Source organism: Myotis daubentonii, chromosome 14 (assembly GCF_963259705.1).
Source record: "Myotis daubentonii chromosome 14, mMyoDau2.1, whole genome shotgun sequence".
Classification (NCBI taxonomy): Eukaryota; Metazoa; Chordata; class Mammalia; order Chiroptera; family Vespertilionidae; genus Myotis; species Myotis daubentonii.
Genome location: NC_081853.1, coordinates 14,999,984 through 15,018,751, shown reverse-complemented (window position 1 = coordinate 15,018,751; position 18,768 = coordinate 14,999,984). Strand labels below are relative to the sequence as shown.

At 36.8% G+C, this 18,768-nt stretch overlaps 1 protein-coding gene across 1 annotated transcript in view; it reads right to left on the bottom strand.

Annotated features, from left to right (window-relative positions):
• The window catches only part of DNAH12 (dynein axonemal heavy chain 12), a 283,964-nt gene that overhangs the window by 177,535 nt on the left and 87,661 nt on the right, over nucleotides 1-18,768 (bottom strand). Inside the window, exons 17-21 of the mRNA XM_059663211.1 lie at nucleotides 11,346-11,480; nucleotides 10,880-11,073; nucleotides 9,909-10,152; nucleotides 1,264-1,449; nucleotides 401-601 (exon numbers count right to left, since the gene is read on the bottom strand). Coding sequence (XP_059519194.1) covers nucleotides 401-601; nucleotides 1,264-1,449; nucleotides 9,909-10,152; nucleotides 10,880-11,073; nucleotides 11,346-11,480 — 960 coding nt within the window. The remainder of the gene's footprint in view (nucleotides 1-400; nucleotides 602-1,263; nucleotides 1,450-9,908; nucleotides 10,153-10,879; nucleotides 11,074-11,345; nucleotides 11,481-18,768) is intronic.

Below are 18,768 nucleotides of genomic sequence, written 5' to 3'. Positions count from 1 at the left end.
ATTTCTCCAAAGCTATCCAACAGACTGACTTATTTCCACAAGAGTATCTATACTAATAATAGGGTAATATGTTAATTAGACCAGACTTCTTCCAGACAAAGCCACGGTGGCAGGGGCCGAGGCAGAGGCAGTTAGGAGCAATCAGGCAGGCAGGGGAGAGCAGTTAGGGGCGATCAGGCAGGCAGGCAGGTGAGTGGTTATGAGCCAGCAGTCCCAGATTGTGAGAGGGATGTCCAGCAGTCAGACATCCCCCAAGGTGTCTTGGATTGAAGAGGGTGCAGGCCAGGCTGAGGGGCCCCCCGGACCCCCCTCATGCACAAATTTCATGCACCAGGTCTCTAGTATATGTAATAAGATTGCAATTTTTACAAATGACCAGGAGCTATCCTGTTTAACATACCTTGATCTCTTTTTCAAATGGTTTAATGAAAGGTGATCCTCTCATTGTCTGAGTTTTTATAATTTGATCATCAAGGAGAGCCTGAATCTCATCTACTGAAGAAAGAATACAGACTCCAGTTTCACGATACAGACTTACATGAAAAGCAATATCATCCCAAATTCCCATCATTGTATGCATAGCCTTCTCTAATGAAAATTCCTAAAATGGAGGAAAGAAGAAAGAATGGGATTTTGAAAACAAGAATCTTATTTACTGTATTGACTTTCCTTAGTAAATTCAGTAAGTATATGCCTTAAAATAATCTGTGGCTACACTATAATTAAATTAGAAAAGTTTTTTAAACAATTTAAAAATTCCTAAAAAGAATGATATAGTTTTAAAAACGCATTTGCTATGAAAGCTTGTTGTCAGTACTGAAATAGACAATAGAATAGAATACCTCCTGGACTTTCCCTAAAGTAGCCTTATTCCAGTCTATAATCTGAAGATGCTTTCTGAGTATTTCAAGAACCCCAGAGGACTACAGTTATTCTGCTAGAATACATACAACACATCACATGTCACATACACATCCACCCAATATTATTAATGGAAAGATTATATATCAAGACTAGCATATCATCCATGCATATCAGAATGTGGCATAATTAAGAAGAAGTCAAATGAGCCATTTCTAGTTTGTATTCAGTAGAAGGAAGTAGGAAGTGTGTGGGGGGAGTGGGAGGGGAAGTGGTCCTCTATCACTTTCCCTCATCTCCACCTACTGCTAGCCAGTGCTATGCATTCAACCACAGCAAAACCACAATTATTTGATTAATAAACTCATTAAATAAAGTATTTCAGTTTATCTTCATGTTCACCTTGCTTGCACCTGCACTTATCACTTCAAATTGTTCCAAGTATTGTGAAAGGTTTAATTTTAAAACTTTTCTCAGTGTAGTTCCAGAGTCTGGAGTCAAGTCATAGCCTACAATTTCTGACATCTGCTTCCAGTGACGTGCTCTCATTCCTGGATTGCATAGGATGGAGACAGTAGGGATATTTTCCTAATGGTAAAAATATAAAAATAATGTGTCATTTAAAATTATTTAATATATTTAATGAGTATAATCAAAATCCCAATTAAATTTGGAGGGGGAAGACAAACAAAATTATTCTAAAATTCATCTGCACAAATAAACATGTAGAAATAGCCAGGAAATTTATAACAGTGAAAAAGAAGAGGAGTAAATGTTCTATCAGATATTAAAGTATATGATAAAACCATGGTAATTAAAATTATTGCATTATTATAGAAGTACAAAGTTGCTATACATGTTATATGCAGAAATATATAGTATAAGATAACATAATATAAGCACACACACACACACAACATGAAAGGTGAAAAAATCCTGCACAAAAATGCTAAAATATAATGTTTGGAAATGAAAATTAGATATTCAACAAAAACACTAAGTTTTTCATTCACAGTACTGACATCAGAACTTTTTTTTTCTATGAGTCTGTCTCTATTATGCTTGTTAGTTCATTTTGTTCATTAAATTCCACATATGAGTGAAATCATATGGTACTTGTCTTTCCTGACTGGCTTCTTTCACTCAGCATAATGTTCTCTAGGTCTATCCATTCTATTGCAAAGGGTAAACTTTTTCTTTTTTACTTTCTTTTTATGGCTGAGTGATATTTTATTGTGTAAATGTACCATCGCTCTTTTATCTACTCATCTACTGATGGACACTTGGGCTGTTTCCAAATCTTGGCTATTGTAAATAACACTGCATTGAACATAGGGATGCTTATAGTCTTTCGAATTAGTGTTTCAGGTTTTTTCAGATAAATTCTCAGAAGAGAAATCTGGGTCATAAGGCAGTTTCATTTTTAATTATTTTAGATACTCCATACTGTTTTCCATAGTGGCTGCACCAATTTGCATTTTCACAAACAGTACATGAGGGTTCTCTTTTCTCTACATCCTCACCAACACTTGTTTATTGATTTACTGATGATAGCCATTCTGACAGGTGTGAGGTAATACCTCATTGTGGTTTTAATTTGCATTTCTCTGATGATTAGTGACGTCGAGCATCTTTTCATATGTCTATGGGCCATCTGTATTTCCTCGTTGGAGAAGTGTCTATTCAGGTCCTTTGCCCATTTTTTAACTGGATTGTTTGGCTTTTTGGTGTTGAGTTTTATAAGTTCTTCATAAATTTTGAATATTAAGCCCTAATCAGATGTATCTGCAAATATGTTCTCCCATTCAGTGGGTTGTCTTTTTATTTTGCTGATAGTTTTCCTTTGCTGTGCAAAAATTTTTAATTTGATGTAGTCTCATTTATTTTTTATTTAGTTTCCCTTGCCTGAGGAGGGAGAGATAGATATAGATATAGATAGATAGATAGATAGATAGATAGATAGATAGATAGATAGATAAAACATTACTACAAGAAATGTCTGAGATTTTACTGCCTATGTTTTCTTCTGGGATTTTTATAGTTTCCAGTCTAGAACATTTTCTTTAAAACTAGAAACAAGATAAGCATACCAATTATGACTACTTCTACTCAACACTAGATTGAGGTCTCAGCCAATGAAGAAATTAATATAAATAAGTAAAATATATTAAGAATAGAAATTAAGAAAAAACTGACATTGTTCACAGATTATTGTCTATGTATAGTGGCTGGATTTTAATATAAAAATTAAATAGAACTTCTATATACCAGCTTCAGATAAAAAATATAATTAACAAAAATATCAATTTACAAATGCAACAACAACAAAATAACGTGCCTACAGATAAATCAAATGAAAGTTGTGCAAAGCTATTTTGGAGAAACTATATAACTTATAAGAGAAAAACTAAAATAGAGATAAATGACATGCATTGATGGATTCATTATTATATAAGTGACAAATAGTTATTATCCAGCATTTATTATAAAAATTCCACAAATTAACAATAGAAAGAAACAATAACCAAACAATGACAGAAGAAGATTCTGAAGGCATACATAGAAACTTCACAGAAGAAGAAATATGAAATGTAAGTAGAATGTAAGTATTATGAGGGGAGAGATTTTTGTTCACATGACTGTAAGTAGGAAAATCAATAAATTAGGTAAGCAATAATATCTAACAGTGAAAATGAAGGAACTACACTTACACCCAAGAATGTGGAGGAATCTTAGAAACATAACATCAAGTGAAAAAAAATCAAGTCACAGAAGACTACATGTGCACAATATATTTTTATGAATTGTTATATACAAATTGATTTTTTAAAAACGCAAGAGAATCACAGAATTTATACTGCACTTATCTGTAAAGAGTATTAAAGAAATAAAATAGGAAAGGAATACACAGAGAGAAGTAGAAGTATTGATTATCTAACTTTCAAGTAGAGGGAAAGGTTAATGGGTGTTCATTTTCTTGTTATACTTTATAAGTTACATACTTTTTACATATATTCTTCAAATATTAGGTAATAAAAATGTATTTTTAAAAAAGAATACTTACTTATCTTTTCCTCTTCCCAATTCAATTCAAAGCAAGCCCATCAAAACCATACTTATATTCTGGTCACCTCCTTAGTAAAGCCTTATCTGTTCTTCAAATGGCAAAATTAATTGCTCCATGTTCTATTCTCTCACAGGATACTGCTATCCTCTACCTAAGAATTTCTTCATTATGTTTTGTATTATAACCAGTTGTCCATAGTCTATTTCTCCTACCATGTTGGAGACCCCTGAGGGTCAAAAGTCAATTTGTGTGACCCAGATGATGAAAATACTGAGCTAGAAGATTCTAGCTAATGTCAATATCCTAGACAATTAAGTAAAATATAAATAAATAAAAATCATTTCATTTGGAAAGGAAAAAGTACTAGTAAAACTATCTCTATTTTCAGATGATATAATCTTGTATACAGAAAATCCTAAGGAATTCATTTAAAAACTGTGAGAACTAATAAATGAGTTCAGCAAGGTTACAGGATACAATATCAATTTATAAAACTCTATTGTATTTGTATAAATTAGAAATAAACAATACAAAATTTTAAGTAAGGAGAATACCCCATGTACAACAGCATCAAGAAGTATACAAGAGCCGAAACCGGTTTGGCTCAGTGGATAGAGCATCGGCCTGCGGACTGAATGGTCCCAGGTTCGATTCTGGTCAAGGGCATGTACCTGGGTTGCGGGCACATCCCCAGTAGGAGATGTGCAGGAGGCAGCTAATCGATGTTTCTCTCTCATCGATGTTTCTGACTCTCTCTCTCTCTCCTTTCCTCTCTGTAAAAAAATCAATAAAATATATTTTTAAAAAAAGAAGTATACAAGAAGTACAAGACTTATACACTGATAATTACAAATATTTTTAGAAGAAATTAAAGAAAACCTAAATAAATAGAAAGACATTCCATGTTCATACATTGTAAGAATTAATATTATTAAGATGGCAATATTTTCCAAGTCAATCTATAAGTTCAATGCAATCCCTATCAAAATCCTGGCTTCCTTTTTTTTTTTTTAATCCTCACTCGAGGATATGTTTTTGGTGTGTATGTTGTTGTTTTTTAATTGACTTAAGAAAGAGGAAGGGAGAGAGAGAAGAAAAAAATATTGATGTGAGAGAGAAACATTGATCAGTTGTCTTCTGTACATGCCCTGATCAAGGATCAAACCCACAACCTAGGTATGTATCCTGACCAGGGATCAAACCCGCAAACTTATGGTGTATAGACAATGTTACAACCAACTGAGCCACCCAGCCAGGGCCTCAGCTACCTTTCATTAATGTTTAAAATGTATTTTAGCCCTAGCCAGTTTGGCTCAGTGGACCAAAGACCGTTGGCCTGCAGACCAAAGGGCCCCAGGTTCATTTCCAGTCAAGGGCACATATCTTGGTTGCAGGCTCCTCCCTAGCGAAGGCCATGGTCAGGACTCATGCAGGAGGCAATCAATGTGTTTCTCTCACATAGATATTTCTCTCTGCTTTCCCTCTCTCTTCCACTCTCTCTAAAAATCAATGGGAAAATATCGTCAGGTGAGGATTTAAACTTTTTTTAATTAATTCATTCTTAATTGACTTCTGATGCCAAGTTGGTTGACTATAGGAGGAAAAAAGTGTGTGAAATAAGAGGTTACAGTTAGTGAGAGCTTAAAAAGAGTGTAGGAGCTGGGGAAAAAGTCCTGGAAATTATATTTGTCTTTTTTTTTTTTAAAGACAGGACCGAATACATTTTCCAGACTCTTGAGTTTAAGTCAAAGGATCATCTCAAAGGCAAGTGAAACAAACAGCAAGACATTGAGGTGGCTCAGAAAAGAAACTGTGGAAAGTTATGGAAAGATATTCATGGGTTTGATTCCAGGTCAAGGGCACATATATTAATTGCAGGTTCATCCCTGCCCTGGTCAGGATACAGACGGGAGGCAATCAATGCGTCTCTCTCATGTAAAGAACTCTCTCTCTCTCTCTCTCTCTCTCTCTCTCTCTCTCTCTCTCCCCTTCCTCCCTCCCTCTCTCTTGAAAAGCCAATGGAAAAAATATCCTCAGGTGACGATTACAACAAAACAAAAAATCATAAGATCATCTCAATAGATTCTGAAAAAGCATTTGACAAAATTAAACATCCACTTGTGATAAAAAAAAAATAAACTCAACAATGTGGGTATGGAGAGAACATACCCCAACATGGCTATATATGACAAACCCATAACTAACATTATACTCAATGGTGAAAACTGAAAGCTTTTCCCTTAAGATCAGTAACAAGATATGGATGCTCACTCTCACCACTTTTATTCAACACAGTACAGAGTTCCTAGCCACAGAAATCAGACAAGAAAAAAAAAAGGCATACAAATTGGAAAGGAAAAGCAAAACTGTCACTATTTTCATATAACATGAAACTATATATAGAAAACCCTAAAGATTCCAACAACTATTAGAATAAATGAATTCACTGAAGTTGAAGGATACAAAATTAATATTCAGAAACCTGCACTTCTATACACTAATAACAAACTATTATAAAGAGAAATTCTTTTAAAAAACAATCCAATTTACAATTGCAAAAAAAGAATAAAATGCCTAGCAATAAATTTAACCAAGAAGGTAAAAGACCTGTATTCTGAAAACTATAAGACATTGATGCAAAAAACTGAAGATGGCACAAATAAATGGAAGGATATACTCTGCTCATGGATTGAAAGGATATTTTTTAAATGTCCATATCACTGAAAGCAATCTACAGATTTAATGCAATCTCTATCAAAATACCAATGGCATTTTCCACAAAACTAGAACAAATCCTGAAATTTATATAAAACCACAAAAGACCCAAACTTGCCTAAGCTTTTTGTCCAATATAGATGCAAGTAACTTATCAACACTAATAAAAGAGAAAAATGGTAATTGGCGTACGAGCTACCCTTTTCATTGGCTAATCAGGGCTATATGCAAATTAACTACCAACTAAGATTGGCAGTTAACTGCCAACAAGATGGCGGTTAATTTGCATATGTAGGCACAATGCAGGGAGGCAAAAGGGAAAGCAGGAAGAAGCCCCCTGCCACTGACAGTGATCAGAAACCCAGGGGGGAGCTAAGAGCTGGGGGGCAGGGCAAAGGCGGCCCTGGGGCCGCCTTTGCCCTGCCCCCCAGCCATGATCAGAGAATCAGGTGCCTTTTCCGCCCTGGCCAGTGATAGCAGGAAGTAGGGGTGGAGCCAGCGATGGGAGCTGGTCACGGTCAAAGCTGGCAGTCCTGGGAGCTAGGGGTCCCTTGCCTGGGCCTAAAGCGAAGCCCACGATCGCGGGGCCGCTGCAGCTGTGGGTCCCCACTGCCCGGGCCAGACACCTAGGCCAGAGGCGTTAGGCCTGGGCAGGGGCGGAGCCTGCAACTGCGGGGAGCTGGGGGTCCCCTGCCCAGGCCTGACACCTCTGCCGGAGGCCTCAGGCCTGGTCAAGGGGCCGATCTGGTGATTGGTGATCGGAGGGTGATGAGGATCAACTCCTCTGGCCAAGGCATCAGGCCTGGGTGGGGGGCAGAGCCGGGGATTGGGGGGATATGATGGTCTCCTTGCCCAGGCCTGAAGCCTGGGTCAGAGGCGTCAGGCTTGGCCGGGGGGTGGAGCAAGCGATCAGAGGGAGATGGGGATCCCCTGCCCAGGCATGATTCCTGGGCCAGAGGCCTCAGGCCTGGGCGGAGGTCAAAGCCAGTGATCGGGGGGAGATGGGGGTCCCCTGTCCAAGCCTGACACCTCTGGCAGAGGCGTCAGGCCTGGGCAAGGGGCCGATCCTGCGATTCGAGGGTGATGGGGGTCAACGCCTGAGGGCTCCCAGTATGTGAGAGGGGGCAGGCTGGGCTGAGGGACACTCCCGCCCACCACACCCAGTGCACGAATTTCGTGCATCGGGCCCCTAGTAACTAATAAAAAAAAAACTTCAAATGGTATAATGGCATATTGTTATGGTATATTATCAATACTACCAATCCTTTCCTAACATTCCTTTATTAAATTGCCTGTAAGTACTCAGCTCCTCAAATGTTCTTTGAACCAGACTTACCATCTTACTGGTTCTCTCATTAATTAATAAGTAGGATAGAATATTTGACATATTTATTTTTATCTTTGTATGACAGTCATGTGTTTGTTTTTTTGCAAATAATAATTTAATAAAGTTCTTTTTTAAAAACTGGAGAACCGTAGAATATCCAACTTTTAATTTTGATTATTAAGGACTTTGGTTGCTTATGCTAAGCCAGTGGTTGGCAAACTCATTAGTCAACAGAGCCAAATATCAACAGCACTTCTTCAAAATAGACTTGCCCAGGCCGAAAACCGACTTCTGTGCATGGGCCACGAAGTTTCAATCGCAGTGTATGTGCGCGCCCACACGTGGTATTTTGTGGAAGAGCCACACTCAAGGGGCCAAAGAGCTGCATGTAGCTCGCGACCACAGTTTGCTCAACACGGTGCTAAGAGAAATAAGCCAGTCAGAGGAAGATAAATATCATATTATTTCACTCATTTGTGGAATATAATGGCCAATATAAAGTGATGAAAAAAACACACAAAATAGATCCAGAGACAGAGAAGCATAGATCAGACCGTCAAACCTCAGAGTGATGGTAGGGAAGGGAGGGGGTTAGGGGGCAAGACCAACCATAGGACTTGTATGCATGCAAGCCTAACCAATGGACACAGACACCAGGGGGGTTAGGGCATGAATGGGGGGGGGGGCAATGGCAGGATAAGGACACATATGTAATACCTTAATCAATAAAGAAAAAAAAAGGACTTCGGTTTTAACCTTCCAGTATTATTACCATCACCTCTTTTTGCTTGCCATCATATTCCCCAGGATTCATCAGAACATGATAGAACAGTCACTCAATAAGTATTTGTTAAATAAATAATTTTTAACACATATAAAGTAGAAAAAACATACTCTCAAAGTGGATAAATTTAGCTTCATTAAAAATTCATTATTTTCTCACCCATGAAGAAGCTGAGAGAAGTAGTGACAACCTGTGTGGAGAGCACCTCCTTATGAGGCTGGAGAGAAAACAAAAAGACTAATTCTATTCAACTGCTCAACAAGTATGTAAAAGCTCTATATACCATGAAAAAGGGCCTCCAAGACAAATTAATCAAAACAAAGGGGGAAATAATACCTATAGTGTGATATATTTTATGTAAAAAGATGAAAGGATAAAAAACATATATTCACATCATCATATGTGTAACAAAACTGTGGAAATATACAAAAGAAAGTAATAACACTGGTAACCTGAGTTACATGGGTGAAAAACTTTGGAAAGAAACTTTTCAGATATATATTTTCCTATTTTTTCAAACCATACAAATACATTAAACATTGAATATAATTTTAAATAGTTACTTAAAAATTTTTTCATACAGCTCATGGAATCTCAGAGCGCTAGACATGGACAGAAACAATACTCAAAATCCCATCACAGAGTTGGCACTCAAGTATATTGACTGTAGAAACTTGGCACTACATTAGAAACACTGTCATTATTGCCTTGGGAAGGTAGATGCAATATTAACTATCATAAAACTATTATCCTCTCTTTATAAATGAGGTGACTGAGGTACAAGAAGCTATATATGCAGAATAAAGCTAGGTAGTGTGATATAAACCTAGGTAGTGTGACTCCAAAACTTTTCTAATTAAGTAATGTCACCCTGTGTTGCTGCCCTTAGTATAGGCTAACTGGTCTGTCCTATTAATTTTTTTATCCTCTCTATATCATTGTAGCTAGTTGTTATAGTCTTTTATTTTTGTTAAGTATTGTTCCATGAAGGAATTCATTTTGATGACTTCATCAGGAAAGAATGAAGCATTGGATTCAGGTTCTGGATTCACCTTTGGTTTTGCTTCTAAATCTATTTCTCTTCATTAACACTTGATGATGTAAAGAGCTCTTTCTTCGAGGGCTTTTGAAAATATCATTAAGTGTGTTCATACCTTAAAAACTTTTATGTTCTCCATTACTGTAGAGCACATATTAATAGTAGGATTCTCTTTTGGTTCTTCTTCAACTCTCTCTTCTCCTAGAGATCGTCTTTTTGCTAACTTTCTTTTTTCTTGTAATTCCTTCTTCAGTTTCACTTGGAAAAATTTCAGTGTCTTAAAAATCTCTCGGGAAAATTCATCTACATCAGTTTCCATGCTTTCCCCATTAAGATCCAAAAACCCTCCATCCATCCACCTGAATGAAAAGAAAAAAACAGTATTAAACTCAGAGACGTTTGGTGTTTGAAGGAACCTTAGGGATTCATTAGGCTAGACCTCTCATTTTAAAAGAGAAACAGCCCTGGCTGGTTTGGCTCAGTGGATAGAGCGTTGGCCTGTGGACTGAAGGGTCCCATGTTCGATTCCGGGCACAGGCACCAAAAATAAAAAAAATAAAAAGAATGCCTCCTTCTTAGGGGCCACTGCCTGCAGGGGGGAAAAAATAAAAGAGAAACAAATGAGGGCAAGAGTGTTAACAGGTTTTCTTAGTCACACAGATAGAGCTGATGGTAGAGAGACAAGATTAAAACTATCAGTTCAGCTATGCTGCATCACTAAAATATGCACCAGACTGCAAATGGATAACTAATAGTATCAAAATAAAATGTAGATTTGAATCGATACTTCTAATTTTTGGTGTGAACATTCGTCATATTAACTACCTGCATTAAAAAAGGAATCACATCTGGAAAACCTAAGTTATATTTTAGATATCATATGCATTAGTAAGCTTAGGTAGATACTTTAGTAATATTTGATGCTTCTCCTTTAGGATACTTGGTTCCCTTTCAAATTAACAAATAAGTCTTACTTTAAACACTTAACTAAAAAAAACAAAAAAATCAATATGCTAGTATGTTCATTTTATGAATCCTTTTACATCATTTGCTTTATTTTTATGACATTTATATTTATGAAATTACCGTTTTTCTGTTCGTTGCCACTTCAAGACTAAATTAAAAAACTTCTGATAGGGCTCAATGTTAACTTTCAATTTATCCAATTCAGGATATTTTGTCACTTCCCACTTGAAAAGTTCTTCTTCTTTATTAATAAACTGAACTGCTTCTTCAGATTCCTGAATACGTTTTTGCAGTTGTCTTACATCGGTCACATACTGAAAACAAATAATTTTTATCTCAAAAAATATCCATGTAATGTTATATAGAAACTTTATCAACTTTACAACATTACTATGATAGCAAAAAGTATGGTTATATCTTAGAAAACTAAGCCACAAAAAAGATCATATAAATAGTATCAGTTCTAGGCCCATGGGTCAGGCTCTTGCTTGTCATGGTAAGCACACATTTTTCTAAAGCTTATGTAAACATGTCCTGTATTAATCTATGAACCAGCCATAACTATTGTCTTATATATTTATCAAACCTGTTGCATGCGGTCCAGTTCTGCAAATTCTGCAAACTCTTCCATGCGGCGTGATTCCTTTTCAAGTTCCAAAATCAGTTTCTCTCTCTTGGCTATTAACTCATTTTCTTTTTTGTGTTTAGCAACTTCAATGATCTTTTTGAAAGACAATTAAATCATGTTAATTATTTTGTTACAAAGGAGTTATCAAATCAGAAATCTTAATGCTTTGTTTAGTCATAACTATTAAAGAAGCAAAAACAAAACACTGACTGATATTAAAATGCAAAGAATAAACCATACAAAAATTTTCCTAGATTTCCAAAGTGTCTGTAACAATTGTTATTTATTAATCAGATATAATTTCACTATTTATTGGTTCTAGGATAATAATTAAAAAGCTACCATTTATTATCTACATTACCACAGGTATTATTATTCTCATTTCAGAGATGAAAAAACCTAGGCTTACAGAGGTTAAGAGGCAAGTCCAATGTCATAAAACCATAAAAGTCAAACTCTAGATTAGAACTTTAGTTTACCTGACTTTTCATGATTATAATACCATCTCACTTTCCAATTTAGAAGAAACTGGTTAACACTAAAACTTTTTCAAAATCTAAACTATATTCAGAATCCTGATTCTGCTACTTCTTATCCCTGTGATATTGAATAAGTTATTTAACTTCTCTGAGACTTATTTTTCTCATCTATGAAATGAGAAAAAAAGATTACCTGTGATTTTTGTGAGTATTAAATTATTTAATAAATGGAAAAAACTTAGTGTAGTACTTATTGTTATTATCAAGTTATATCATAGTTCTGACTTCTTTAACATTACTCTCATTTCTTACGGGTGAGTTAAGCCTAACAGCCTGTCCTAAGCCTGCAGGGCCATAAATGTTGCTAGTCCCAAACTCATATTGACACATGAAGTTACTTTTTAAAGGTAGACAGCAAGTATGTATGAAAACTGAATAAACACTATGCTTAAAATGTAAGAAAACAGCCCTAACCGGATTGGCTCAGTGGATAGAGCGCTGGCCTGCGGACTCAAGGGTCCCAGGTTCAATTCCAGTCAAGGGCATGTACCTTGGTTGCGGACACAACCCCAGTGGGGAGTGTGCAGGAGGCAGCTAGTTGATGTTTCTCTCTCATCAATGTTTCTAACTCTCTATCCTTCTCCCTTCCTCTCTGTAAAAAATCAATAAAGTATATTTATTTATTTTTTATTTAATTTTATTTTTTTATTGCTTAAAGTATTACAAAGAGTATTACATATGTCTCTCCTTTTCTTTCCCCCGCCCTTGACAATCCCCGGGCCTCCCCTACCCCCCAGTGTCTTATGTTCATTGGTTATGCTTATATGCATGCATACAAGTCCTTCGGTTGATGTCTTACCCCCCTCCCTCCTGCCCAACAACCCTCCCCGGCCTTCCCGCTGCAGTTTGACAATCTGTTTGAGTCAGCTCTGCCTCTGTATCTATTATTGTTCATAAGTTTATAATGGTCTTTATTATCCAGAAATGAGTGACATCATGTGGTATTTTTCCTTCATTGACTGGCTTATTTCACTTAGCATAATGCTCTCTAGTTCCATCCATGCTGTTGCAAATGGTAAGAGTTCCTTCTTTTTTACAGCAGCATAGTATTCCATCGTGTAGATGTACCACAGTTTTCTAATCCATTCATCTACTGATGGGCACTTAGGCTGTTTCCAGATCTTAGCTATGGTGAATTGTGCTGCTATGAACATATGGGTGCATATATCCTTTCTGATTGGTGTTTCTGGTTTCTTGGGATATATTCCTAGAAGTGGGATCACAGGGTCAAATGGGAGTTCCATTTGTAGTTTTTTGAGGAAACTCCATACTGTCTTCCATAGTGGCTGCACCAGTCTGCATTCCCACCAGCAGTGCACAAGTGTTCCCTTTTCTCCACATCCTCTCCAGCACTTGTCGTTTGTTGATTTGTTGATGATAGCCAGTCTGACAGGTGTGATATGGTACCTCATTGTTGTTTTGATTTGCATTTCTCAGATGATTAGTGACTTTGAGCATGTTTTCATATGTCACTGGCTTTCTGAATGTCCTCTTTTGAAAGGTGTCTATTTAGGTCCTTTGCCCATTTTTTGATTGAATTGTTTATCTTCCTTTTGTTAAGTTGTATGAGTTCCCTATACATTTTGGAGATTAGGCCCTTATCAGATATGACATTGGCAAATATGTTTTCCCATGCAGTGGCTTTTCTTGTTGTTTTGTTGATGGTTTCTTTTGCTGTGCAGAAGCTTTTTATTTTGACGTAGTCCCATTTGTTCATTTTCTCTGTAGTTTCAAGTGCCCTAGGAGCTGTATCAGTGAAGAAATTGCTTTGGCTTATGTCTGAGATTTTATTGCCTTTGGATTCTTCTAGAATTTTTATGGTTTCCTGTCGTACATTTAAGTCCTTTATCCATTTTGAATTTATTTTTGTGTATGGTGTAAGTTGGTGGTCTAGTTTCATTTTCTTGCATATATCTGTCCAATTTTCCCAACACCATTTATTGAAGAGACTATCTTGGCTCCATTGTATGTTCTTGCCTCCTTTGTCAAATAATAATTGAGCATATTGGTTCGGGCCGATTTCTGGGCTCTCTATTCTATTCCATTGATCTATATGCCTATTCTTGTGCCAGTACCAGGCAGTTTTGATAACAGTGGCTTTGTAGTACAGCTTGGTATCTGGTATTGAGATCCCACCTACTTTGTTCTTTTTCAGGATTGCTGCAGCTATTCGGGGTCTTTTTTTATTCCAGATGAATTTTTGGAGAGTTCGTTCTAGATCTATGAAGTATGCCGTTGGTATTTGAATGGGAAGTGCATTGAATTTATAGATTGCTTTGGGTAGTATGGACATTTTAATGATGTTGATTCTACCAATCCATGAACACGGTATGTTCTTCCATCTGTTTATGTCTTCCTCTATATCTTTTTTCAACGTCCTGTAGTTTTCTGAGTAGAGGTCTTTTACCTCTTTAGTTAAGTTTATTCCTAGGTAGCTTAATTTTTTTGGTGTGATGGTAAACGGGATTGTTTTTATAATCTCTCTTTCTGAAAGTTCACTATTGGTGTATAGAAATGCCTCAGATTTCTTGGGGTTAATTTTGTATCCTGCTACATTGCCAAATTCATGTATTAAGTCTAGTAGCTTTTCGATGGAGTCTCTAGGGTTTTGTATGTATAATATCATGTCGTCTGCAAATAAGGACAGTTTTACTTCCTCTTTTCCAATTTGGATGCCTTTTATTTCTTCTTCTTTTTTTTTATCTTTTTTTATTTTTTATTTTTTTTATTGCTTAAAGTATTACAAAGGGTATTACATATGTATCCATTTTATCCCCCCGCCCTAGACAGTCCCCTAGCCTCCCCTATCACCCAGTGTCTTATGTCCATTGGTTATGCTTATATGCATGCATACAAGTCCTTTAGTTGATCTCTTACCCCCCTACCTCCTGCCCCCCAACCCTCCCCGGCCTTCCCACTGCAGTTTGAAAATCTGTTTGAGGCAGCTCTGCCTCTGTATCTATTATTGTTCAAAAGTTTATAATGGTCTCTATTGTCCATGAATGAGTGAGATCATGTGGTATTTTTCCTTTATTGACTGGCTTATTTCACTTAGCATAATGCTCTCCAGTTCCATCCATGACGTTGCAAATGGTAAGAGTTCCTTCCTTTTTACAGCAGCATAGTATTCCATCGTGTAGATGTACCACAGTTTTCTAATCCATTCATCTACTGATGGGCACTTAGGCTGTTTCCAGATCTTAGCTATGGTGAATTGTGCTGCTATGAACATAGGGGTGCATATATCCTTTCTGATTGGTGTTTCTGGTTTCTTGGGATATATTCCTAGAAGTGGGATCACAGGGTCAAATGGGAGTTCCATTTTCAGTTTTTTAAGGAAACTCCATACTGTCTTCCATAGTGGCTGCACCAGTCTGCATTCCCACCAGCAGTGCACAAGTGTTCCTTTTTCTCCACATCCTCTCCAGCACTTGTCGTTTGTTGATTTGTTGATGATAGCCAGTCTGACAGGTGTGATATGGTACCTCATTGCTGTTTTGATTTGCATCTCTCGGATGATTAGTGACTTTGAGCATGTTTTCATATGTCTCTTGGCTTTCTGAATGTCCTCTCTTGAAAGGTGTCTATTTAGGTCCTTTGCCCATTTTTTGATTGGATTGTTTATCTTCCTTTTGTTAAGTTGTATGAGTTCCCTATAAATTTTGGAGATTAGGCCCTTATCAGATATGTCATTGGCAAATATGTTTTCCCACACAGTGGGTTTTCTTGTTGTTTTGTTGATGGTTTCTTTTGCTGTGCAGAAGCTTTTTATTTTGATGTAGTCCCATTTGTTCATTTTTTCTTTAGTTTCAAGTGCCCTAGGAGCTGTATCAGTGAAGAAATTGCTTCGGCATATGTCTGAGATTTTCTTGCCTTTGGATTCTTCTAGAATTTTTATGGTTTCCTGTCGTACATTTAAGTCCTTTATCCATTTTGAGTTTATTTTTGTGTATGGTGTAAGTTGGTGGTCTAGTTTCATTTTCTTGCATATATCTGTCCAATTTTCCCAACACCATTTATTGAAGAGACTATCTTGGCTCCATTGTATGTTCTTGCCTCCTTTGTCAAATAATAATTGAGCATATTGGTTCGGGCCGATTTCTGGGCTCTCTATTCTATTCCATTGATCTATATGCCTATTCTTGTGCCAGTACCAGGCAGTTTTGATAACAGTGGCTTTGTAGTACAGCTTGGTATCTGGTATTGAGATCCCACCTACTTTGTTCTTTTTCAGGATTGCTGCAGCTATTCGGGGTCTTTTTTTATTCCAGATGAATTTTTGGAGAGTTCGTTCTAGATCTATGAAGTATGCCGTTGGTATTTGAATGGGAAGTGCATTGAATTTATAGATTGCTTTGGGTAGTATGGACATTTTAATGATGTTGATTCTACCAATCCATGAACACGGTATGTTCTTCCATCTGTTTATGTCTTCCTCTATATCTTTTTTCAACGTCCTGTAGTTTTCTGAGTAGAGGTCTTTTACCTCTTTAGTTAAGTTTATTCCTAGGTAGCTTAATTTTTTTGGTGTGATGGTAAACGGGATTGTTTTTATAATCTCTCTTTCTGAAAGTTCACTATTGGTGTATAGAAATGCCTCAGATTTCTTGGGGTTAATTTTGTATCCTGCTACATTGCCAAATTCATGTATTAAGTCTAGTAGCTTTTCGATGGAGTCTCTAGGGTTTTGTATGTATAATATCATGTCGTCTGCAAATAAGGACAGTTTTACTTCCTCTTTTCCAATTTGGATGCCTTTTATTTCTTCTTCTTTTTTTTTATCTTTTTTTATTTTTTATTTTTTTTATTGCTTAAAGTATTACAAAGGGTATTACATATGTATCCATTTTATCCCCCCGCCCTAGACAGTCCCCTAGCCTCCCCTATCACCCAGTGTCTTATGTCCATTGGTTATGCTTATATGCATGCATACAAGTCCTTTAGTTGATCTCTTACCCCCCTACCTCCTGCCCCCCAACCCTCCCCGGCCTTCCCACTGCAGTTTGAAAATCTGTTTGAGGCAGCTCTGCCTCTGTATCTATTATTGTTCAAAAGTTTATAATGGTCTCTATTGTCCATGAATGAGTGAGATCATGTGGTATTTTTCCTTTATTGACTGGCTTATTTCACTTAGCATAATGCTCTCCAGTTCCATCCATGACGTTGCAAATGGTAAGAGTTCCTTCCTTTTTACAGCAGCATAGTATTCCATCGTGTAGATGTACCACAGTTTTCTAATCCATTCATCTACTGATGGGCACTTAGGCTGTTTCCAGATCTTAGCTATGGTGAATTGTGCTGCTATGAACATAGGGGTGCATATATCCTTTCTGATTGGTGTTTCTGGTTTCTTGGGATATATTCCTAGAAGTGGGATCACAGGGTCAAATGGGAGTTCCATTTTCAGTTTTTTAAGGAAACTCCATACTGTCTTCCATAGTGGCTGCACCAGTCTGCATTCCCACCAGCAGTGCACAAGTGTTCCTTTTTCTCCACATCCTCTCCAGCACTTGTCGTTTGTTGATTTGTTGATGATAGCCAGTCTGACAGGTGTGATATGGTACCTCATTGCTGTTTTGATTTGCATCTCTCGGATGATTAGTGACTTTGAGCATGTTTTCATATGTCTCTTGGCTTTCTGAATGTCCTCTCTTGAAAGGTGTCTATTTAGGTCCTTTGCCCATTTTTTGATTGGATTGTTTATCTTCCTTTTGTTAAGTTGTATGAGTTCCCTATAAATTTTGGAGATTAGGCCCTTATCAGATATGTCATTGGCAAATATGTTTTCCCACACAGTGGGTTTTCTTGTTGTTTTGTTGATGGTTTCTTTTGCTGTGCAGAAGCTTTTTATTTTGATGTAGTCCCATTTGTTCATTTTTTCTTTAGTTTCAAGTGCCCTAGGAGCTGTATCAGTGAAGAAATTGCTTCGGCATATGTCTGAGATTTTCTTGCCTTTGGATTCTTCTAGAATTTTTATGGTTTCCTGTCGTACATTTAAGTCCTTTATCCATTTTGAGTTTATTTTTGTGTATGGTGTAAGTTGGTGGTCTAGTTTCATTTTCTTGCATATATCTGTCCAATTTTCCCAACACCATTTATTGAAGAGACTATCTTGGCTCCATTGTATGTTCTTGCCTCCTTTGTCAAATAATAATTGAGCATATTGGTTCGGGCCGATTTCTGGGCTCTCTATTCTATTCCATTGATCTATATGCCTATTCTTGTGCCAGTACCAGGCAGTTTTGATAACAGTGGCTTTGTAGTACAGCTTGGTATCTGGTATTGAGATCCCACCTACTTTGTTCTTTTTCAGGATTGCTGCAGCTATTCGGGGTCTTTTTTTATTCCAGATGAATTTTTGGAGAGTTCGTTCTAGATCTATGAAGTATGCCGTTGGTATTTGAATGGGAAGTGCATTGAATTTATAGATTGCTTTGGGTAGTATGGACATTTTAATGATGTTGATTCTACCAATCCATGAACACGGTATGTTCTTCCATCTGTTTATGTCTTCCTCTATATCTTTTTTCAACGTCCTGTAGTTTTCTGAGTAGAGGTCTTTTACCTCTTTAGTTAAGTTTATTCCTAGGTAGCTTAATTTTTTTGGTGTGATGGTAAATGGGATTGTTTTTATAATCTCTCTTTCTGAAAGTTCACTATTGGTGTATAGAAATGCCTCAGATTTCTTGGGGTTAATTTTGTATCCTGCTACATTGCCAAATTCATGTATTAAGTCTAGTAGCTTTTCGATGGAGTCTCTAGGGTTTTGTATGTATAATATCATGTCGTCTGCAAATAAGGACAGTTTTACTTCCTCTTTTCCAATTTGGATGCCTTTTATT